Genomic DNA, 24269 nt, shown 5'->3' with positions numbered 1-24269 from the left:
CATGCTACATACATACTACATATATACTACATGCATGCTACATACATACTACATACATACTACATATATACTACATACATACTACATACATACTACATACATACTACATGCATACTACATGCTACATACATACTACATATATACTACATGCATGCTACATACATACTACATGCTACATACATACTACATACATACTACATACATACTACATGCATGCTACATACATACTACATGCTACATACATACTACATATATACTACATGCATGCTACATACATACTACATGCTACATACATACTACATATATACTACATACATACTACATACATACTACATGCATGCTACATACATACTACATGCTACATACATACCACATATATACTACATACATACTACATACAATACATTCATACAATACATACATAGACATACAGTACATATAACATAGAGTAACATACTTACCAATACTTGTCACATTGTTCCCCGAAGCCATTGTCTTTTACGGAATAAATATTAACATAACAAACCACAAAAATACTCACCCACGATCCGAAGCAGTCCACGAGTGTGTCCCACGACGATCTTGGGTAGAGAACTGCAGCATCAGCTGTTGCTGCCGTTCTCTACGGGCTGCAGGAATCCAATGACGGAAGGTAGGTATCCTTCCGCACTGTATTCCTCCGCCACTTAAAAAAAAAAAAAGTCCCTAGTCTCACTTTATGCCATTGCTGCAGCCCGTAGAGAACGGCAGCAACAGCTGATGCTGCAGTTCTCTACCCAAGATCGTCGTGGGACACACTCGTGGACTGCTTCGGATCGTGGGTGAGTATTTTTGTGGTTTGTTATGTTAATATTTATTCCGTAAAAGACAATGGCTTCGGGGAACAATGTGACAAGTATTGGTAAGTATGTTACTCTATGTTATATGTACTGTATGTCTATGTATGTATTGTATGAATGTATTGTATGTAGTATGTATGTAGTATATATGTGGTATGTATGTAGCATGTAGTATGTATGTAGTATGTATGTAGCATGCATGTAGCATGCAGTATGTATGTAGCATGCATGTAGTATATATGTAGTATGTATGTAGCATGTAGTATGTATGTAGTATGTATGTGGTATGTATGTAGTATATATGTAGTATGTATGTAGCATGTAGTATGTATGTAGCATATATGTAGTATGTATGTAGTATGTATGTAGCATGCATGTAGTATATATGTAGTATGTATGTAGCATGTAGTATATATGTAGTATGCATGTTGCATGCATGTAGCATATATGTAGTATGTATGTTGCATGTAGTATGTATGTAGTATGTATGTTGCATGTAGTATATATGTAGTATGAATGTAGCATGTATGTAGTATGTAGTATGAATGTAGCATGTATGTAGTATGCATGTTGTATGTATGTAGCATGTAATTTTTTTTTTTTTTTTACATTCAACACATTAGCCGGATGATGGGACTACTACTGTCCCATCATTGGCTAATGTGTCAATCACTGTCATGGTAGCAGGCATCGCCCGATGGGACTTGTAGTCCCATCGGACGATGCATGCACAGACCCCCGAAGCCTGCACAGCCCCCCGGCAGGCCGGCACAGCCCCCCGGAGCCTGCACAGCCCCCCGGCAGGCCGGCACAACCCCCCGGCAGGCCGGCACAGCCCACCGGAGCCTGAACAGCCCCCCCTGGCAGGCCGGCACAGCCCCCCGGCAGGCCGGCACAGACCACCGGAGCCTGCACAGACCCCCTGGCAGGCCGGCACAGCCCCCTGAAAGGCCCGTACAGACCCCAGAGAGGCTGTACAAGGGAAAAACAGGATTTTTCTTATTCCGATACCGGAAGTCCCATAGACTTGAATGGGACTTCCGGTATCGGAATCGGCGATACCGATACTTTTTTTTAAGATCGGCCGATCCATTCCGATCCGATACTTTGAAGTATCGGACGGTATCGCTCAACTCTAGTGATAAGGCATGCAGAAATGTAAAAAAAAATGTCATAAATTTAGGGAACAAATGATTTTCTAAATAGAGAAAATTACGACAATTTAAAAAAATGTATTTTTTCACTCAAATGTTTTTCCCAATGTGAAGAAACCTTTCTTTTTTTTTATCAAATTCAATTATTATATTATACAATTTATATGTGTAATGCCTTATAATAAAACTGGAAAGTGATATTTCGACTTTCCTGGATTTTCATGTAAATGTTGCTAAATATTTGAAAACCTCTTTTAATTTGCTTGCAGAACTGGGTATTAATTTTGATCACATATGGCAGAAGACTTTAACGGTCCTGAATCCGTGGAAGCCAGCAGATGGCAGTATTATGAATGAAACTGACCTGACGGGCCCTACTCTGTTCTGCTTTGCCCTTGGATCCACACTCTTGCTGGTATCATTTTGCATTTCGTAATGATAATTACTCAGTGTATCGGCTATGGCCGTTCATCACAGATAATTGCGACACGTGTAATAGTATATTCATGCTCGATTTAAAATAATGCAGCCTGGGTTCTTCATGCTGTCTGCCTCCCCTACATCTGAGAATTATTAGTTTATCTTAAGAATTTGCCTTTGGAACGGCACTGTAATTCACAAAACAATCACATCGAAAGGGAGAAAATAAGAATTATTAACCAATTTGGAGTGCAAGGATTTTTCAAAGGCACATATGAAGCAAATAAATACTTACCAATTAGGAATCGCGAGCTGTAATTATAGGTGATGGATAGCGTTAGTCACAACGCGTTTCAGACCCTCTTTGACATAACAAAGTATAATAATAAGCAATATTGCGAGCTCTTGTGTTATCATTAGCATTAACTAAATAAAGCATTTTGCTTATATGGATAAATATTAACAACAGGGAGGTACAGTTCATGATGAGGTTTTTGTAATTTATGGAGCAGCCATCAAGAGATAGAATCACAGTTGTAGTCATCATTATTGACACCCCTGAATATAAGGTACACTATGTAAAATGTCTCTTGACATAAAGATGCTGATTCGTCAAGACTGGTGTTTTGTCCACCGGTTTCGATTCAGAGTCCGCTAGAGTAGGATGTGACATATTTCTAAGACAAACCTCTTTATCAACTTGGATCTGCTATGCGCCAAAACCAGAACTATTCTCCATTCGCTCCTTTTGTGGTGTAAATTATAATTCATTTGTCAGGCCGTACAAGGCCAGGCCCTCCTGCAAAGATGAATGAAAGCGACAAAAGTAGCAAAGCTTTGACCACAAAAAATTGACAATATACCGATTTCTAGTAAAAGAAAAGCCAGAGCCCCATCCTTCTTGTGAAACTCTGTGTTTATAATAACTTTATTCCGTCTGTGCTAAATCTATTGAACACAGAGCCTCGATTATGTGACACGTATCGGAAGTAAACTTCCTTATTCCAATTGTATTATATTGCGATTTGTTTACATAGTAAATTGCAAATTGTTTGGTCTTGAAGAAGTTGTCCACTATTTGGACAGCTTCTTCTCATACCCCTCGCTTGGCCCCAATAAAATAATAAAGCTTATACTCCCGAGATTCCCGTGCTGTTGTTGTGACACGTGACACCGGAGCCCAATCAGTACAGGTGTCACTGTTCCCGCCTTCTGTCGAATTGTTTATGAAGAGGAAGTCTGAGATCAGCTGGAGCCCAGACTTCCTCTTCATGTTCAATTTGTCCGCATGCAGAGACAATGACGCCAGCTCTGATTGGGCGCCAGCGTCACGTGTCACAACAATAGCATGAGAGCTCCGGGAGAGCGAGTGCCGACACCACAGGAACAGCGTCGGTACGGACGGTGAGTGCAGGTTTTATTATTTTATGGGGGGGGCAAACATTTCAATCAAAAAGGGGTTGTCCTAGTAGTGGTCAAACCCTTTAATTAATGGCAGGATTTAGCCTACCATTATTGGTACATTATTATTATTAGCGTCTTTTTATATTTCCATGTTTGTAAATTTGTTATATTCACTATTATTATATTTATTTTTAATTGCATTTGGCAGTAGTGTGTGTTATACACCTACCATGCATTTTTTTTTCTTTATTGGATGATCCATGATGGCATTTTGCATGTCAGCCTTAGTGGAGGGGGCAGTAGAATAATATGCACAAGATTCACTAAAAAGTGGGCACCTTTATAAATCTGACGCATCTTTCAGCTGGTATGTGCCACTTTTGTGGAGTAAATTGTGATGAATTTGTCAGCCGTGCTTGGCTATGCCCCCTACAAGCTAATTGTGTAAATCTTTTCCAACATTACAAACAGTTTAACGCTTGAATTCTGTCAAAAAAAGTTGATTTGTTACAATAGTGAAACTGCTTGGGTAAATATATTTTTGATGCGGAAAAGCACCATACACTTAACTAAACAAAACCAAACTTGCATGTGCCCACAAGACACTTCAAGATGACTTCAATTAGCCTATAAATGGTTTCTTTGATGTAGAGAAAGGTAAGTTTTATTTCCAGATCCTCGTTCATAAAGACAAAAGCAAGAGGGAAGTCAGAGCTGACCAGAAAGGCTATTACCACCAAGAACAAGCAGTCTAAAGGGTACAAGACTATCTAAAAAGATCTTTATCAATTTAGAGTAAGGGTGGGGAACCTCAGGCCAGTGAGCCATTTGCGGTTCTCGATGACCTTTTATCCGACCCCCGGCAAATTCTGGGGAACTGAAGTACTTGGCAGCTGTATTTTGCCTGCCGCCAGCCCATAAATTTGTTTTTGCTGTTTGAGCACACACACTCAATTTACACTACTGAATGCTGAGACTTGTGCAATGAAAGATTGTGTCCTGTTGCCAGTGCCAGCATCAGGACGTACTTTGTGGGCAGAGTTAGCAAGCAATTTGTACAGCCTCCAAAGAATGGTATAAATATCCATGAAAAAACAAATTCCTCACCCCTGCCTTAGAGCCTTCCAGTAAGTAGTGAAAAGAGGAAAATTGATGACAAAGAAATAATGTACAACAATAAAATAACTTTCAGTTAACTTTCAATCAAATAACAGTCTGAGCTGGAAACATCTGGCGTGATGGTTTAAATGCATATCCTGCACACTGAACAAAGCTGAGATAATTGGAAGATGTCCAAGGAGTCCAAGGAGAACTCCAATGTTTAAAGAAACATAAAAAAGAGAGTAAAGGAACTTTGCCAAAAGATATACAGGCCAGTCACAATGGTTCTTGGAAAACTATAGGTAATTGGCAATGCATTCCAGCGTTATGATGACGAAATGAAGAAAAGTGCACTCTACCTACAGTAAACATGGTGGAGGATCCATATTTTGTGGGGCTGATTTGCTGCCTCTGGAACTGGGAGAGGAGGGGTCCTTGAATGTATTTCAGGAATAATTACACCAATGGATTGTCAGAGCATTTTAGAGCGAAATGTTCTCCCAAGTAGAAGAAATGTAGGTTTGAGTTGAAGGAAAAGAGTCCTAAAGCAAGATAATGACCCAAAGCACATAAGAAAGAAAAAACAAAGGGTGTACTGAGTTCAATCCAATTGCAAATTGTTTGAAATAGAACAAATCTGTTATTGGAAGGAGGAATCCTGCAAATATTCAATATTTAAGAGTTTGAGAGAATTGCAGAAGAAACTACCACCAGACAGATGCAAGACGCTTACTGATGGCTACAAAAACGTGGATTCTGTCAGTCATTTATGCCATACATTATGCAATCAAATGTTAATAGAGGATGCTGTTAAGCATACCACGGTGACGTGTATTCTCAAAACCTCGATTAAGTAGATTGAATACAGTATGGTTTGATGGCGTTTATCCAGCGAGGAGAACTGGTTGGAGCAAAGGAGGCTGCATAGCAGCTGGAGTAACGTAGGCTGACGAGGCTCCAGAGGAGCCAGAGACTCAATGAAGTAGTAGATTAGTGGAACGGCAGAGCTGCATATGAATTAAGACTTACCTATGGTGACACGCACATCACCTCTCTTGTTCCAAAAGTTCTCTCTCATCGTATTGAGCACTAAATACTCAAAAGGATGCATTCAAGTTCCCTTTAACATGCATGTGCCCCCCTACATTTTGTCAAGAGCATTGATGGTCTCTACTAGGATACTCCATATGCAGGTGTGAGTCACTCAATGCTGCTACTTGTTTTCTACACTCGAGAAGAATCACTCTCTTATGATCGAGGTCAATGCATGATCAATTAATATAACTATGGGTAACAATTTACATATGAGCCATCACTGGCATGATGTTTTGATTGTGATGCAGCTTTAATTTTTGTATGTACTGTTGTATCATTGACACCCATTTTTGGCTACCTTTTATTTCTGCATTTAAATTACCTTCACTGTTAATTGAAAAGGGGGCCTACAGAGGAATTCTGATTTGGTAAACAGCTCCCACATTTACAGCATTTTTGAATCCACACTGAAAAGCCTTTGGTTGAAACCCTGCAAAAAATTGTAACAGTGTCACATCGGTCCACTCCTTTACCTCCTTTATGTTGCTTCATTGTGTGGCGCCCCCAGGAGTATGGCCGCCACAGTGGCATTGCCTTCCTCCAGGGGAGGGTAATGCCAGGCTTGGAGGCAATGATGGGTCTCTCTGGCAGTCCATACATGCAACACAGTTCCACTCCAGGCCAGCAGGGGGAACTCTGAACCAGGATTAAGGGGAGGAGTGCCCTCTGGGGGCCAGGAGAAAGGGGAGTGAGTTAGTCTGCGGAGGGTGAAGTGTGCAGACATGTAGAGAGCTGCTGGAGATTGAACTAGGAAAGGAGAGCTCCCTCGCAGTGAGAGCGCAAGAACTGGAGCCTGGTCTCCACGGCTGTACGGATACTAACGGTCCTACAGCAGATACCAGAGGAGTAGGAGGCTGTAAATGCCCTACTCCCATCTAAGACTTGAGGCACAACAGCAGCTTGGATAGAGAGCCAGGACTCCGGAGAAGGGAGTCCCCGAGAGAGGCTACAGCTGTCTGCCATGCATGTAAGGTTCTTGGGAACATCTGACAGGAGGAACTTCAGAGTAACTTAGTACTGGAGTGCTTCATTCAAACCAGCATTAGGAAGGCGACTGCACAGCCCGTCTGCTGAGAGAGAATCCCTGAGTTGCTTCCAGGCTAGTCTGCTCCGTTACCATCTGTAATCAGGACCCTGGACTGCAGTTATCAAGTAAAGGTACAGAAATTGCACCCCGCTGTGTCTTGTCTGCTTCCTACCCTTACGGCACTGCTACATCACCGTGCCAACCACCGCTACACTGCCCTGGGACTATAGCTCCATCTGTGGGGAGCTTTTAAACCCTTGCTGCACCCTACCATCAGTCCCAGCGGATCTGCATGCAGCGTCGGCTTAACACCTCCCTTGCTGAGCACCACAGGTGGCGTCACGAACTATTCCATTAACTACATTTCCCCATTATTTGGGCGCCCAGGGCCACGAACCGGGTCACCGCTGCTGTGACACATCCCACTGACACCAGCCTGGTACTGAGTACCCCACAGCCCTGGGAGGGCGACCCAATTGCATCTAAAATATAAAAAAAGCAATTTTGCAATTATACCAAAACTCTATTGTTTTGTGTCTACAGCTCCTATGCTGCTGACTGCTCTGTATTCATGAGCCCAAACTATAACCGTCCACCTTTTAGGGCTCATTCTGATGTCAGTGATTTTTCTCGTACACAATAAACATTCCGAGTGTCATCAGTAACATGAGAGTGTGATCAGTTTTCCTCGGATAAAAAAAGGTTTCTCCAGCTTTTTTTATCAAATAGTTTGTCATCCGAGTGCTATCTGATTTTTTTCACGCACCGATAGACTTCCTATGATATAGTTTGATCTGAGACTTGGATCAAAACTGGTCAAGTCTTCGTGATTTTGTGGGAGACATAAAAATGTGGCGTAAGGGTTCAATTTCTGAGGTAGCGACTGGGAATGCAAAGCCACAGGGAGTTTTTATATCGCACGCAGAATAGTGTTGATTTCCACTGGTTGTACAGTAGCAAAACAAAACAATAAACATAAAATCCCTAGGCTTGTTCAGGCACTAACTATATAATACAGACCCTGTGATATTTGCAATTTGGTGCACACGACCTGTGCAGTCTCTTCTCAGCGAGATTCTGGCTTGTCTCTCTCCAGCTCCAACACAACTCACTCAACTCAGCTTCCCCAGCTGAATGAGAACAGAGAACACATGGCCTGGTTCTAGTCATAGCTATCCAGGTACACCTAATCAGAATCTGTAGTTCTAGGGTTTAACACTAGCCTAACTGACTCTGCTAAATATACCCCCCCAAAGCCTGTGGTTGTGCACTCTCTGTCAACCCACAGGGCTTCTCTCTCCTCTCTTCTGTCCAAACTCTTGAACTGTAAAGTGGAAGTCCGTGTTTGGAGTTCAGCATCGGACACCTACAGTTCGGGTTTGCTAATCTGTAATGGTAAGCTATTGAACTGCAAGGCTACTGTATGTACTCCTTATGAGTATTTGGTGAGCTTTTGATGTTGCATATTTTTGCACCATTTCTGCACCTATTATTTTTTTTACATGTGTTTATATCATGTTTTTGACCTTCTGTTTTTTATCTCTGGTTGATATGTCATGTTGTAAGTAAAGCTGCTTTGTTTTTGTAGATTTCCTGGTATTTGCCTTTGACAAAGCTTCAATGATATAGTCAAGTGTGGATTATAGTCTGTGGTCTTTTAGTGTGTTTCCGCAGCGGAGTCGTACTAAAACCACATATGTGTTATTTATCGAATCTAATGCAATTCTGTAGGGAAAATCTGCACAAAAGTCTTAGTGTTAAGAGAAATTGACATGTTACACATAATATGATGCTACACAAAGAAGCAGTGTGTTTCAGGTGTGCATTAAAATACATCTACAGGTGTGCCTCTAGTTAACGCAGATGTTACCAAATAACCTATCAGAAGCTTCCAAACACATGACATCATCATATGGGCTGTCCAGAACTGTTTAATGGCATAGTAATCTTAGTGTATGTAAACTTTTGACTTTGCAGCAAGCAATAAAAATGCCTTAAATCTCTCTAATTAATCTGACATTTGTCAAATATTAATATCTTATATACTCGTGTATAAGCCGAGATTTTCAGCCCATTTTTTGGGGCTAAAAGTCCCCCTCTCGGCTTTTACACGAACCATATACCGGGGGGTCGGTGGGGGAGGGGGATCGGGGGTGTCAGAGATCATACTCTCCCCCTGCTGGCTCTTCTCTGCAGTCCCCCTGCTTGTTCCATGTTCTCAGTGCCCCTGCTCTTCCTGCTTCAGCGGTCACGTGGTACCGCTCATTAAACTCATGAATATGCGCATATTTATGACTTTACTGAGTGGTACCACGTGACCGCTGAAGCAGGAAGAACAGAGCCGAGAACATGGAACAAGCAGGGGCTGTGCTGCAGAGACGAGCGCCGGGGGGGGTGAGTATGAACGGGGGGAGACATATTCACCTGTCCCCGTTCCAGAGCCGGCAACGCTGATGAGCAGCGGGCAGCAGGAGGTGAGTATACAGTTTTTTTTTGTAATGGAGGCAGTGGCAGCAGCAGCAGCAACATGATGGGGCCACTCACTTTCCTCATTATCTGGGGCCACACACTGTGCAGCAAAACTGGGGCCACTCACTGTGCAGCAAAACCGGGGCCACTCACTGTGCAGCATTATCTGGGGCCACTCACTGTACAGCATTATCTGGGGCCACTCACTGTGGAGCATTATCTGGGGCCACTCACTGTGCAGCATTATCTGGGGCCACAACACACTGTGCAGCATTATCTGGGGCCACTCACTGTGCAGCATTATCTGGGGCCACACACTGTGCAGCATTATCTGGGGCCATACACTGTGCAGCATTATCTGGGGCCACTCACTGTGCAGCATTATACGGGGCCACTCACTGTGCAGCATTATCTGGGGCCACTCACTGTGCAGTATTATCTGGGGCTACTCACTGTGCAGCATTATCTGGGGCCACAACACACTGTGCAGCATTATCTGGGGCCACTCACTGTCCTCATTATCTGGGGCCACTCACTGTGCAGCATTATCTTGGGCCACTCACTGCCCAGTAAAACTGGGGCCACTCACTGTGTAGCATTATCTGGGACCACTCACTGTGCAGCAAACCTGGGGCCACTCACTGTGCAGCATTATCTGGGGACACTCACTGTGCAGCATTATCTGGGGCCACTCACTGTGCACCCTAGGCTTATACGCGAGTCAATAAGTTTTCCCAGGTTTTTGTGACAAAATTAGGGGGGGGGGTCGGCTTATACACTGGTCAGCTAATACACGAGTATATACGGTAATTATGGTAATCCTAATTGACCAAAAATGGGAAAGGTTTATTCTGATTTCATGTCAGATCTTGAAAGAATATGTGCCTTTTTATATAGTGTATGTAAACTTCTGATTTCAACTGTGTATATATGTATCTATATCTATAATATATCTATATATATCTATATATATCTATATATATATATATATATATATATAAATAAATCAAGAAAAAAGGGCAGCACTGCCAAAATAATATAGTAGGTGCAAAACCTATTCAGCAGTGTCCAAACAGCCAAATTAACAAAAGGAAAAAAATAGGCTTGACAAAGACGGGTCACCGTTGAAATGTTGCCATCTGAGGATCAGTAAAGTATCCACTGTTTTCACATTTAATTTGAGTGCTGCCTATTTTTTTCCTTTTTTTAATATATATATATATATATATATATATATATATATATATATGTGTGTGTGTGTGTGTGTAAAATCAGGATGGGGGGTGGGGTGGCCCCGGTTCCAATCTTGCACTTTGGCCCATAAGACATTACTTAAGAAAGTAACAAAAAAAAGTATACGTAATATGGGCAACAGCATATTCATATCAAGCTCTCCCAAACTATAATCAAAATCATAATAAGAAAGTGGAATGCTCCAAATATAGTATCTATCAACAAAAGGAAAGGAGTAGCAACAAGCCACACACAGTAAATATACATTGCTCAAAAAAAATAAATGGAAAACTAAGATACCACATCGTAGATAACACTGAATGAAATATCGCAGCTGCAAATCTTTATACATTACATAGTGGCATGCGTTGAGAACAAGAAAACATAAAAATTATCAAAGTAAATCAAAATTAATATCTCATGGAGGTCTGGATTTGGAAGGATACTCAAAATCAAAGTGGAAAATCAAAATACAGGCTTATCCAACTTCAGTGGACATGCATCAAGACAAGGAAATGATGCTCAGTAGTGTGTGGCCTCCACGTGCCTGTTTGACCTTCCTACAACACCTGGGCATGCTCCTGATGAGTCGGCGGATGTCGTCATGAAGGATCTCCTCCCAGACCTGGACTAAAGCATCCACCAACTCCTGGACAGTCTGTGCTGCAATGTGACGTTGATGGATGGAGCGAGACATGATGTCCCAGATGTGCTCAATCGGATTCAGGTCTGGGGAACGGGCAGGCCAGTCCATAGCTTCAATGCCCTCATCTTGCAGGAACTGCTGACACACTCCAGCCACATGAGGTCTGGCATTGTCCTGCATTAGGAGGAAACCAGGGCCAACCGCACCAGCATATGGTCTCACAAGGGGTCTGAGGATCTCATCTTGGTACCTAATGGCAGTCAGGCTACCTATGGCGAGCACAAGGAGGGCTGTGCGGCCCTCCAAAGAAATGCCACCCCACACCATTACTGACCCACTGCAAAACCGGTCATGCTGAAGGATGTTGCAGGCAGCAGTTCACTCTCCACCGTGTCTCCAGACTCTGTCACGTCTGTCCCATGTGCTCAGTGTGAACCTGCTTTCAGAATTTGCCAATCCTGGTGTTCTGTGGCAAATGCCAAGCATCCTGCATGGTGTTGGACTGTGAGCACAAACCCCATCTGTCAACATCTGGCACTCAGACCATCTTCATGGAGTTGTTTTTTAACCATTTGTGCAGACACATGCACATTTGTGGCCTGCTGGAGGTCATTTTGCAGGGCTCTGGCAGTGCTCCTCCTGTTCCTCCTTGCACAAAGGCAGAGGTAATGCTCCTGCTGCTGGGTTGTTGCCCTCCTACGGCCCCCTCCACGTCTCCTGGTAGCGCCTCCAGCCTCTGGACACTATGCTGACAGACACAGCAAACCTTCTTGCCACAGCTCGCATTGATGTGCCATCCTGGATGAGCTGCACTACCTGAGCCACTTGTGTGGGTTGTAGAGTCCGTCTCATGCTACCACGAGTGTGAAAGCAAAACCAACATTCAAAAGTGACCAAAACATCAGCCAGAAAGCATTGGCACTCAGATGTGGTCTGTGGTTCCCACCTGCAGAACCACTCCTTTATTGAGGGTGTCTTGATAATTGCCAATAATTTCCATCTGTTGTCTATTCCATTTGCACAACAGCATGTCAAATTGATTGTCAATCCGAGTTGCTTCCTAAGTGGACAGTTTGATTTCACAGAAGTTTGATTTACTTGGAGTTACATTCTGTTGTTTAAGTGTTCCCTTTATTTTTTGAGCAGTGTACATATGTTTACTAGTGTTGAGCATTCCGATACTGCAAGTATCGGGTATCGGCCGATATTAGCTGTATCGGAATTCCGATACTTAGTTCCGATACTTTTTTCATATCGAATACCGGAATCGGAAGTTCCCATAATGCTAGGAGCCCGCTCGATTTGATTCAGCCAATGGGGATCCTCAGAAGTGTGGGCACATCCTGTTAGGCATGTAGGCATGTTAACTACTGGCATGGCTGTGATTGGCTGCTGAATTGATGTCATGATGCACTATAAAAAGCGCTGCAGCCGCCATTTCTGGTCACTCTGCTGTGAATTCAGTTAAGGACAGGCTGCTGTTGAAGACTGTGAGGGACAGTTAGAAATAGCGATTCCACAAAACATATAGTGCTTAACCCAGGCTACATAAACCACCACTGTAGCTTGCTTTTTCCTAGCAGCGCTGTTTTCACAGCTGTCTGCAAGGGCTGTGTGAGTGCAGACCCACGCTGTGTAGTGTGTCCTGCAGGCACGTCTGCTTGTAGGCTGCCCAGCGTGTGTCTCTGCCTCATACACATTTTTCTTTTATTGCTGCTTTTTTTTTCTCCTGTATAGTGTGCTTCCATACGTATCCATATACGTTGGTTGCAAACACTAAAGGAGTGGACAGCGGAGCCTTTCAGCAGCTTTTCAGTGCTATAGCCCATTTCTCTGCACTGTTTTTGGCTGTCTGATAGGTCTCTCTGTGTGTGAGTGCGGCTCACGTTGCAGTGTGTTCTACAGCCACCGCTAGCTGTAGTCCGCTCAGCGTGCGTCACTGCCTCATACATAGTCCTTTTTTTGCAGCTAATTTAGCCAGATTTTTGCTCCTATATTAGTGTGCTTCCAACCGCATCCATTGTCATTGGTTGGTTGCAAACACTATATAGGATTAGATAGAGGAGCCTTTTTGCTGGCTTGTGCCCTTCAGGGCCAGCCAGGCTAGTATCACCCTATTTTTTGGAGCCTCATCAATTGCATTGTAGGTTAGCTTCCTGCATTGTAATCGCTCCAAAAAGTTTGTGATACTATAGCTTTCAAACTTTGGTCACATCCTTTCCTTCCCCCCCCCAAAAAAAAAAGAAATAAAGTTCACCAAACACTCCACTTTACAGTTGTCTAGGCCACATTAGATCATATTAAAGTGTAGTACACACACTCTTAGCCAAATTAGTGTTTCTTATACTGGTTAGCAGGTGTTCAGGAATAAGAACACTAAGCCACCCCTTTTTTACTTTTCTGCCTATCTTTATCAGTCTACCAAGATGAAGAAGGCAGGGAGTAAAGCACGTGGTCGTGGCCGTGGAGTTTCAGCAGGGAGAGGACGGGGGGATTCAGCAGGGAGAGGACGTGGGGATTCGGTGTTTGCTGCGGCCACCAGTGACCCGGCATCCCCCACTTTTACCAGGCAACAGTCCTTCATGCGCAGCTTTGTAGGACCTCGCCGTACCCCACTGCTGCGTGACGAACAAATTGAAGCCGTTGTCGGATGGATGGCAGCTAACGCATCCACTTCAATGACTTCCGCATCCTCCCAAGGCCAGAGCACTGAAGAGCAACCATCTGTCTCTTCACCACCTGCCAAATTGCCCAGGCAGTCTGAGAGCCCTGGACAGGAGCCATCTCAATCTTTACTTCTGTTCTCAGAATCTGTTGGCTTGGAAAGAGGTGGCCAGCCAAACAGCATTCTAGAGCGTGAAGAAGAGGGAGTATTCAGTGATGCGCAACTGCTTTGTCCCTCTGAATCTGAAGAGGCGGGTGCGCCAGTGCCTATTGTCAGCACACCTCAGTGCTCATCTGATGATGATGAGACTCAGTTGCCAATTTCTGGTGCGTACGGTGCTGGCGAGACAACCCAGGACCAGCCGGTGCTTGAAGAGGGGAGTGGAGATGATGAGGTCCTTGACCCATCATGGCGTCAGCCACAGGAAGGTGGTGGGAGCAGCTCTGAGGAAGAGATTCCCCGAACGGCCAAAAGAGGAGGGAGAGGGTGGGGGCAGACTTGGTTGCCTGTAGCCTCTACTTTGGCACCCGTGAGGAGAAATCCTCTTCCAAAACACAAAACGGGCGCTCCCAGGACTTGCAGTGTGTGGTCTTTTTTTGACACAGTTGCAGATGACATTTGCTTTGTCAAATGCAAGCTGTGTCATCAGAAAGTGAAACGAGGGAAAAATGTGACCAACCTCAATACCACAAATATGTGGAAACATGTGCGTACCAAGCACGAGGTGGAGTTACACAGACACACTGAAGATGTAGGCCAACCTTCAGCAGCACCTACCACCTCTTTAGCTCGTGTTGGGGCCTCTTCCTCCAGCTCACACACAGCTGGTTCGGCTTCCTCACTGGAACGCCATGGAAGAACCACTGCCACTGTTGTCCAGAGACCCAGTGAAATTCCACCCACTGAACCATGTTCGCAGTCATCAGCACACTCCCAGGCCACTCACCAGCAATCGGTAGCACAGGCATGGGAGAAAAAGCGGCCATACTCGGCAAATCATCCCCGAGCACTGGCTCTGAATGCCGGCATTGCCAAACTACTGGCCCTTGAGATGCTGTCATTCAGGCTGGTGGAGACTGACACCTTCCGGAACTTTATGTCATTGGCAGTTCCACAATACAATGTGCCCAGCCGCTTTTATTTCAGCAGGCAAGCTGTCCCTGCCCTGCAAAAGCATGTGGAGGGAAAAATTAAAAATGCGCTACTAAATGCCGTCAGTAGCAAGGTCCACCTGACCACCGATGCGTGGACCAGTAGCCATGGACAGGGACGATACCTTTCCCTCACTGCCCATTGGGTCAATGTTGTGGAGCCGGGTACAGATCTGGAGAGTGGCTCTGTACGTATTCTGCCAAATCCAAGGATTGCAGGAATGCAGTCTGTACATATTGAGTCCTCCTCCTACTCTAGTTCCTCGGAATCAGCACTGCGTGAGCCTGTTAGGCCAGATATGAGCACAGGTGTGGCCAAACGTCAACAGGCCGTCCTTAAATTAATTTCTTTGGGGAATCGGAGCCACACAGCACAGGAGCTCTGGAATGCCATCAAGCAGGAGAGCGATGTGTGGTTTGTGCCAGCGAATCTCCAGCCAGGTTTGGTAGTGAGTGACAATGGCCGAAATCTAGTGGCAGCTCTGGGCCTAGGCAACCTCACTCACATACCATGTCTGGCACACGTGCTCAATTTGGTCGTGCAGAGCTTTCTGAGGGACTATCCGGATCTTGATGCACTGCTGCACAAGGTTCGCCTAGAGTGTGCTCACTTGCGGCGTTCCAGCATGGCAAGATCGCGCATTGCATCTCTGCAACGCCGATTCCGCCTGCCAGAACATCGCATCATATGTGACCTCCCCACCAGGTGGAATTCAACGTTACATATGTTGGAGCGGTTGTGTGAGCAGCAGGCAGCAGTAATGGAGTACCAGCTGCATCAGGCGCAAACAAGTCGCACTGTGCGCCGGACACACTTCACCACCACTGAGTGGGCCACTATGAGGGACATCTGCCAAGTTTTGCGTGCCTTCGATGACTCCACGCGGATGGCCAGTGCAGATGATGCACTAATCAGCATGACTGTCCCCCTCATCTGTCTGCTTCAAAAAACCTTACAAGCACTAAGTGAGGAGGTTTTTGAAGAGGTCGAGGATGAGCAGTCAGAAATGCCATCTGCTTCTGGCAAGTCTGCGCAACGTGCTTCCACACAAAGGCCCAGGCAGGGGACACTTAGTGAGGAGGATGACGAGGAGTCAATGGAGGAGGAGGAACACATCTCTCCAGAGGAAGGAGGTACACAAGGCTCTAGTAGTCAGTGTGTACAGCGAGGGTGGGGTGATGCTGAACAGGCAGAGATGCTGCCTCAAGCTGGGGACAGCATTTCCGGTCCGGTTGGCAGTCTGCAGCACATGGTTGATTTCATGCTGCAGTGCTTGTTAAATGACCGCCGCATCGCCAACATTCTCCACACGGCTGATTATTGGGTGTACACCCTCCTAGATCCTCGCTACCGGGACAACTTACAAAGCCTCATACCACAGTTGAACCGGGAGCGAAAAATGCGGGAGTACCAAGAAACACTTGTGCAGGCCATCATGTTCTCCATTCCCCCCACAAGTGTTGCTGGTAGTGCTTTTCAAAGCAGCCATGTGGGTAGAGGCAGTGGAGGAAGCTCTGCACAAAGAGGTAGCAGAGGCAGTGCCGCAGGACAAGGCAAGGCCAGTATGGCCCAAATGTGGAAAAGTTTTGTGGGACCGCCACAAACGGCTACACCATTACAGACGGCTCCAGTCAGCAGGAGGCAACGTTTCCGTCAGATGGTGACAGACTACTTGTCGTGCCCTGTTAGTGTTCTCCCAGACGGCTCTTCCCCGTTCAAGTATTGGGTCTCTAAGCTGGATACATGGCCAGAGCTTAGCCAGTATGCATTGGAGGTGCTGGCTTGCCCTGCTGCCAGTGTATTATCGGAACGTGTCTTTAGTGCTGCAGGTGGTGTGGTAACAGACCGTCGCACGCGACTGTCCGCCGATAATGTTGACCGGCTTACTTTTGTGAAAATGAACAAGGCCTGGATCTCACCTGAATTTGCCAGTCCTCTTCCAGAATAAATAATTGGCTGGCAACAGGATCCAGGTCTCCTGTTGTGTTCATGTTTCTATGACCTGAACTTTATTTCCTGGGCTACAGCAACGCCCGTTGTTGCTCAGAAGTGCTGTCCACACAGACAAAACACTCGCTCATGTGTAAGTGGGGTTCGGTAACGTCAGCTGATCCCCTGCTGTGTGTACGGCAAACTCTCCTGCTGCCTACAACTTCTGACTACCTCTGATTTAATATGTTCTCTGATTTGCCCTCTGTCTCCACTCTGTTTTGAGTATTTCCTCCGGCCTACAACACCGCCTGTTTCTGCTCTCAAGTGCCGTCTGCACAATCCACACTTGTTCCTGTGGTACCTGGGTCCTGTAACATCTGCTCATCTCCAGAGTTGAGCATGGCAATGTCTCCTGCTTTGTCTACATTCCCACTACTTGTAGTGGAAATGTGGACAGAGCAGGAGACATTGCCTGACTCACCTCTAGGGAGAAGCTGCTGTTACAGAACCCCAGTAACACAGGAACAAGTGTGGGTTGTGCAGACGGCATTTCAGAGCAGCAACTGGCGTGGTTGGAAGCCAGAGGAAATACTCGAAACAGAGTGAAGACAGAGGCCTAATTGGAGTACGTTGACAGTTAGTAGTAGTCTAGAAACAATCGCAAACTGCCACCAAGTAGGCCTCGGCCTACTACCTGATTTTCCCCGGGCTCCGACACCGCCAGTTGGTGCTCGGAAGTGCTGTCTGCACAGACAAAACACTCGCTCATGTGTAAGTGGGGTTCGGTAACGTCAGCTGATCCCCTGCTGTGTGTATGGCAAAGTGTCCTGCTCCCTCCACAGTCAAACAACCTCAGATTTACACCTGGCTCCAAGTAGGCCTCGGCCTACTTCCTGATTTTCCCTGGGCTCCGACACCGCCAGTTGGTGCTCAGAAGTGCTCTGCGCACAGGCAAAACACTCGCTCATGTGTAAGTGGGGTTCGGTAACGTCAGCTGATCCCCTGCTGTGTGTATGGCAAACTCTCCTGCTGCCTACAACTTCTGACTACCTCTGATTTAATATGTTCTCTGATTTTCCCTCTGTCTCCACTCTGTTTTGAATATTTCCTCCGGCCTACAACACCGCCTGTTTCTGCTCTCAAGTGCCGTCTGCACAATCCACACTTGTTCCTGTGTTACCTGGGTCCTGTAACATCTGCTAATCTCCAGAGGTGAGCACGGCAATGTCTCCTGCTTTGTCTACATTCCCACTACTTGTAGTGGAAATGAGGACAGAGCAGGAGACATTGCCTGACTCACCTCTAGGGAGAAGCTGGTGTTACAGAACCCCAGTAACACAGGAACAAGTGTGGGTTGTGCAGACGGCATTTCAGAGCAGCAACGCCCGTTGTTGCTCAGAAGTGCTGTCCGCACAGACAAAACACTTGCTCATGTGTAAGTGGGGTTCGGTAACGTCAGCTGATCCCCTGCTGTGTGTATGGCAAAGTGTCCTGCTCCCTCCACAGTCAAACAACCTCAGATTTACACCTGGCTCCAAGTAGGCCTCAGCCTACTACCTGATTTTCCCTGGGCTCCGACACCGCCAGTTGGTGCTCAGAAGTGCTGTCCGCACAGACAAAACACTCGCTCATGTGTAAGTGGGGTTCGGTAACGTCAGCTGATCCCCTGCTGTGTGTATGGCAAAGTGTCCTGCTCCCTCCACAGTCAAACAACCTCAGATTTACACCTGGCTCCTAGTAGGCCTCGGCCTGCACCCTGATTGTCCCTGGGCTCCAACAACGCCAGTTGGTGCTCGGAAGTGCTGTCCACACAGAAAAACACACTCGTTCATGTGAAAGTGGGGTTCGGTAACGTCAGCTGATCCCCTGCTGTGTGGAGGGCAAACTGCTGCTGCCTCCAAATTGTAACTACTTCAGATTTAAACATTCTCTGATTTGGCCTCTGTCTCCACTCTGTCTCTAGTATTTCCCCTGACCTCCAACACCGCCAGTTCCTGCTCACAGTTGCCATCCACGCATTCCACACGTGTTCCTGTGTTACTGGGGTTCTGTAACGTCAGCAGATCCCCCAATATGTGTCCGGCACTGTCTCCTGCGCTGTCCACCTTCCCACTGCAAGCGGTGGGAATGTGGACAGAGCAGGAGACAGTGGCAGACACACATCAGGGGATCTGCTGACATTACAGAACCCCAGTAACCCAGGAACACGGGTGGATTGGGCAGACGGCTGCTGTACGCATAAACTGGCGGTGTTGGTGGTCACGTGAAATCCTGGAAACAGAGTGGAGACAGATGCCTAATTGGAGCACGTTGACAGTCTGTTGTAGCCTACAAACAATCTAAAACTACCACCAAGTAGGCCTAGGCCTACACCTTGATTGTCCCTGGGCTCCAACAACGCCAGCTGGTTCTCGGCAGTGTCTTTGGCACGGGTACTCCCTGTTGCCCAGCCTGTTTTCAGCACGCCTGCTGTTTCCGGGTAGTGTCAAGGTCACTATGCCACCCATCCGTTGTCCTGTCGTCTTGCGGCCGGGTTAGCCGACTCTACGGTGCCTGCAGTTTAGGTGACTCCTATGTGGGCTGCGGGAACTGGCACTGAAGGCTGGATCCGTAGTGCCAATGGAACATGGACCCCCTGTAGGACTGTGGGTTTCGGTAACTGCGGCAGGCTTGCGGCCTGGCTACTTTGCTTTGAATGGGTACCTTCTGCTACCCACCCGGGTTCCAGCACTGGAATAGCTTCATAGCTTTTATGAAGAGGTAAGTTCCGGACTGGACCAAGGGAATGCAGTGGACGTGGTGTACATGGACTTTTCAAAAGCTTTTGATACGGTGCCACACAAAAGGTTGATACATAAAATGAGAACAATGGGGATAGGGGAAAATATGTGTAGGTGGGTTAAGAGCTGGCTCAGGGATAGGAAACAAAGGGTGGTTATTAATGGAGCACACTCAGACTGGGTCACGGTTAGCAGTGGGGTACCACAGGGGTCAGTTTTGGGCCCGCTTCTTTTTAACATATTTATTAATGACCTTGTAGGGGGCATAGAGAGTAGAATTTCAATATTTGCAGATGACACTAAACTCTGCAGGGTAATTAATACAGAGGAGGACAATTTTAAATTACAGGAGGATTTATGTAAACTAGAAGCTTGGGCTGATAAATGGCAAATGAGCTTTAATGGGGATAAATGTAAGGTCATGCACTTGGGTAGAACGAACAAGTTGTATAATTATGTGCTTAATTGTAAAACACTGGGCAAAACAGTCACTGAAAAAGACCTGGGTGTATGGGTGGACAACAAACTCACATTTAGTGGCCAGAGTCAAGCAGCTGCTGCAAAGGCAAATAAAATAATGGGATGCATTAAAAGAGGCATAGATTCTCATGAGGAGAACATAATTTTACCTCTATATAAGTCACTAGTGCGACCACACTTAGAATACTGTGTACAGTTCTGGTCTCCGGTGTATAAGAAAGACATAGCTGAACTGGAGCTGGTGCAGAGAAGAGCGACCAAGGTTATTAGGGAACTAGGGGGTCTGCAATACCAAGACAGGTTATTACACTTGGGGTTATTTAGTTTGGAGAATCGAAGGCTTAGGGGTGATCTTATTACAATGTATAAATATATGTGGGGACAATACAAAGACCTTTCTAATGATCTTTTTACTCTTAGACCTGTGACGGGGACAAGGGGGCATCCTCTACGTCTGGAGGAAAGAAGGTTTAAGCATACTCACAGATGCGGATTCTTTACTGTAAGAGCAGTGAGACTATGGAACTCTCTGCCATATGATGTTGTAATGAGTGATTCACTACTAAAATTTAAGAAGGGACTGGATGCCTTTCTTGAAAAGTATAATATTACAGGGTATATACACTAGTCTCCTTAATATTGCGTTGATCCAGGGAGCTAGTCTGATTGCCATATGTGGAGTCGGGAAGGAATTTTTTTCCCCAATGTGAAGCTTACTGTTGCCACATGGGTTTTTTTTGCCTTCCTCTGGATCAACATGTTAGGGCAAGTTAGGATAGGATATGGGTTGAACTAGATGGACTTAAAGTCTCCCCTCAACCTTAATAACTATGTTACTATGTTACTATGTTACTGTCTGCTGGTTCTCGCCAGAGCCTTTGGCCTAGGTGCCTCCATCTTGGTATCCGAAGTCCAGCACCGTCAGCTGGTCCTTGGTAGTGCTTTTTAGCACAGGTACCTTCTGCCTAGTAACCGTGGTCCAGCACCGTCAGCTGTTCCTCGGTAGTGCCATTGGCTCTTGTAGCTTTTGCTACCCATCTGGGTTCCAGCACCGTCAGCTGGTTCTCGGCAGTGTCTTTGGCACGGGTACTCCCTGTTGCCCAGCCTGTTTTCAGCACGCCTGCTGTTTCCGGGTAGTGTCAAGATCACTATGCCACCCATCCGTTGTCCTGTCATCTTGCGGCCGGGTTAGCCGACTCTACGGTGCCTGCAGTTTAGGTGACTCCTATGTGGGCTGCGGGAACTGGCACTGAAGGCTGGATCCGTAGTGCCAATGGGACATGGACCCCCTGTAGGACTGTGGGTTTTGGTAACTGCGGCCGGCTTGCGGCCTGGCTACTTTGCTTTGAATGGGTACCTTCTGCTACCCACCCGAGTTCCAGCACTGTCTGCTGGTTCTCGCCAGAGCCTTTGGCCTAGGTGCCTCCATCTCGGTATCCGAAGTCCAGCACCGTCAGCTGGTCCTTGGTAGTGCTTTTTAGCACAGGTACCTTCTGCCTTGTAACCGTGGTCCAGCACCGTCAGCTGTTCCTCGGTAGTGCCATTGGCTCTTGTAGCTTTTGCTACCCATCTGGGTTCCAGCACCGTCAGCTGGTTCTCGGCAGTGTCTTTGGCACGGGTACTCCCTGTTGCCTGTTTTCAGCACGCCTGCTGTTTCCGGGTAGTGTCAAGGTCACTATGCCACCCATCCGTTGTCCTGTCGTCTTGCGGCCGGGTTAGCCGACTTTACGGTGCCTGCAGTTTAGGTGACTCCTATGTGGGCTGCGGGAACTGGCACTGAAGGCTGGATCCGTAGTGCCAATGGGACATGGACCCCCTGTAGGACTGTGGGTTTCGGTAACTGAGGCCAACTTGCGGCCTGGCTACTTTGCTTTGAATGGGTACCTTCTGCTACCCACCCGGGTTCCAGCACTGTGTCACAGGTACCTTCTGCCTAGTAACCGTGGTCCAGCACCGTCAGTTGGTCCTCAGTAGTGCCATTGGCTCTTGTTCCTTCTGCTACCCATCTGGGTGCCAGCACTGTCTGCTGGTTCTCGCCACAGCCTTTGGCCTAGGTGCCTCCATCTCGGTATCCGAGGTCCAGCACCGTCAGCTGGTCCTTGGTAGTGCTTTTTAGCACAGGTACCTTCTGCTTAGTAACCATGGTCCAGCACCGTCAGTTGGTCCTCGGTAGTGCCATTGGCTCTTGTTCCTTCTGCTACCCATCCGGGTGCCAGCACTGTCTGCCGGTTCTCGCCAGTTTCTCAGCCTTCTTGTACCTTCTGCTACATTTCCAAGATCAAGCTTTTTGAAATTGTCTTTGGTACTCCTTATTGATCTCCATGACGACGACCCTGATGACGACGACCCTGAAGACCACACGAAAGAAGACCAGAAATATGACCCTAAATAATAAGACCAAGAGGACAAAGAACATGAAGACAACCACCAAGATACAGAACAAAAGACAGAAGAACAAGAAGCAGAAGAAGCAAAAGCAGAAGAACAGAAAGCAGAAGAACATTAAGCATAAGACTAAAAATCAGCATAGAAGAAATCAAAATTATAAGCAGAAGAAGACTAAGCAGTAAATGGGGGTGAGTCCGTTCCTCCTCGTGGTGCCCCTGGAAAATGCCTGCTGCTGCAGGCCAAACTGAACGCGGACAAATCCTGTTGTAAATCTTTAGTGACAGGCAGAACGTAAGGTGTAATCTTATAACTTTTATAGATAAGTACTACAGGAATGCCTGTCACCATAAGAAAATGAAGACAAAGAAGAATAGGAAGAAGATGAAGAAATAGCATATTAAAATTGATAATAGCTGAATAAGAAGAATATGAAGAATGGAAAAAAAAATTAATGGGAAGAAGATGAAGAAGAAGAAGATGAATAAGGTGAAGAAAAAGTTGATGAAAAAAATGCTACTGCTGCGGATCATGAAGGAGAAAGTGTGGGAGAAGTACAAAAGAACGTGAAGAGCATGGAAGTTGTGAAACATACATATCTGACAAAATATAAAAAAGGTTAACATAGTCAATATCTTTTTAACTCCGAACGTAGTGAAAAAAAAAATTGGAATTAATGCTATGCCATGTGATTTGAATAAACCACTATGCTTTTAATGTCTCCTCCACCTCCCACAATACATTCTACATGATTCTTATTTGTTTTCAATTATGTAGAATTAGCCAACAAGGAAATAAAGGGCTTTTTTTTAATTCCGATACCGGAAGTCCCATTGACTTGAATGGGACTTCTGGTATCGGAATCGGCGATACCCGATATTTTTTTCGTATCGGGCGATACCATCCGATACGATATTTTTGGGTATCGAGCGGTATCGCTCAACACTAATGTTTACTAGAAAAATCACCATAAAATCAAATTAGACATGGTATGTATAGACATAATACATAGAACTGGAGGAGACATGAAGGTGGGCAAGGGGTAGATTCGGGGTCAAAATTGTAACCTGGGAAAAGCTGGGTTAATGAGTGTCACATGTACATGCATGAAGTGAAACCCTAAGAGGTTGAATGACAGAGTATGTCTATTCATCAGTGAAATCACAGGTCACAACACATATCCAGCTGCTTACCCATCATAGGTCTTGACCACACCAGCCACTCTTGAGGCCCCTGACGTGCCTTTCGCGTGTTTTGCTTCCTAGTCCCCTTTGTCCACCAGTAGCATTATTGATATGATACCAGTGGCTTGGTTTACTGTTATTTCCATATTTTAAACTAAAGTGATGTAAAGCACAGGTTCACTTCTAGAAAAACATACACTTCTATGAGTATTGGAATACAATGAAAAGTACAGAACATTATTTTTGGAAATGTATTAAAATATTCAGGTAAATTATACCAATGTGTAAAATGGTAATAATTCT

General features: G+C 45.7%; 1 protein-coding gene across 1 annotated transcript in view; it reads left to right on the top strand.

The window, feature by feature from the left end:
• The window catches only part of YIPF7 (Yip1 domain family member 7), a 104889-nt gene that overhangs the window by 14895 nt on the left and 65725 nt on the right, over positions 1–24269 (top strand). Inside the window, exon 2 of the mRNA XM_073583441.1 lies at positions 2263–2408. Within this exon, the coding sequence (XP_073439542.1) occupies positions 2263–2408 (146 nt within the window). The remainder of the gene's footprint in view (positions 1–2262; positions 2409–24269) is intronic.

This window comes from Dendrobates tinctorius, unplaced genomic scaffold (genome assembly GCF_039654945.1).
Source record: "Dendrobates tinctorius isolate UK_male_01 unplaced genomic scaffold, ASM3965494v1 ptg000079l, whole genome shotgun sequence".
Classification (NCBI taxonomy): Eukaryota; Metazoa; Chordata; class Amphibia; order Anura; family Dendrobatidae; genus Dendrobates; species Dendrobates tinctorius.
This window is presented reverse-complemented; position numbering and strand designations above follow the sequence as displayed.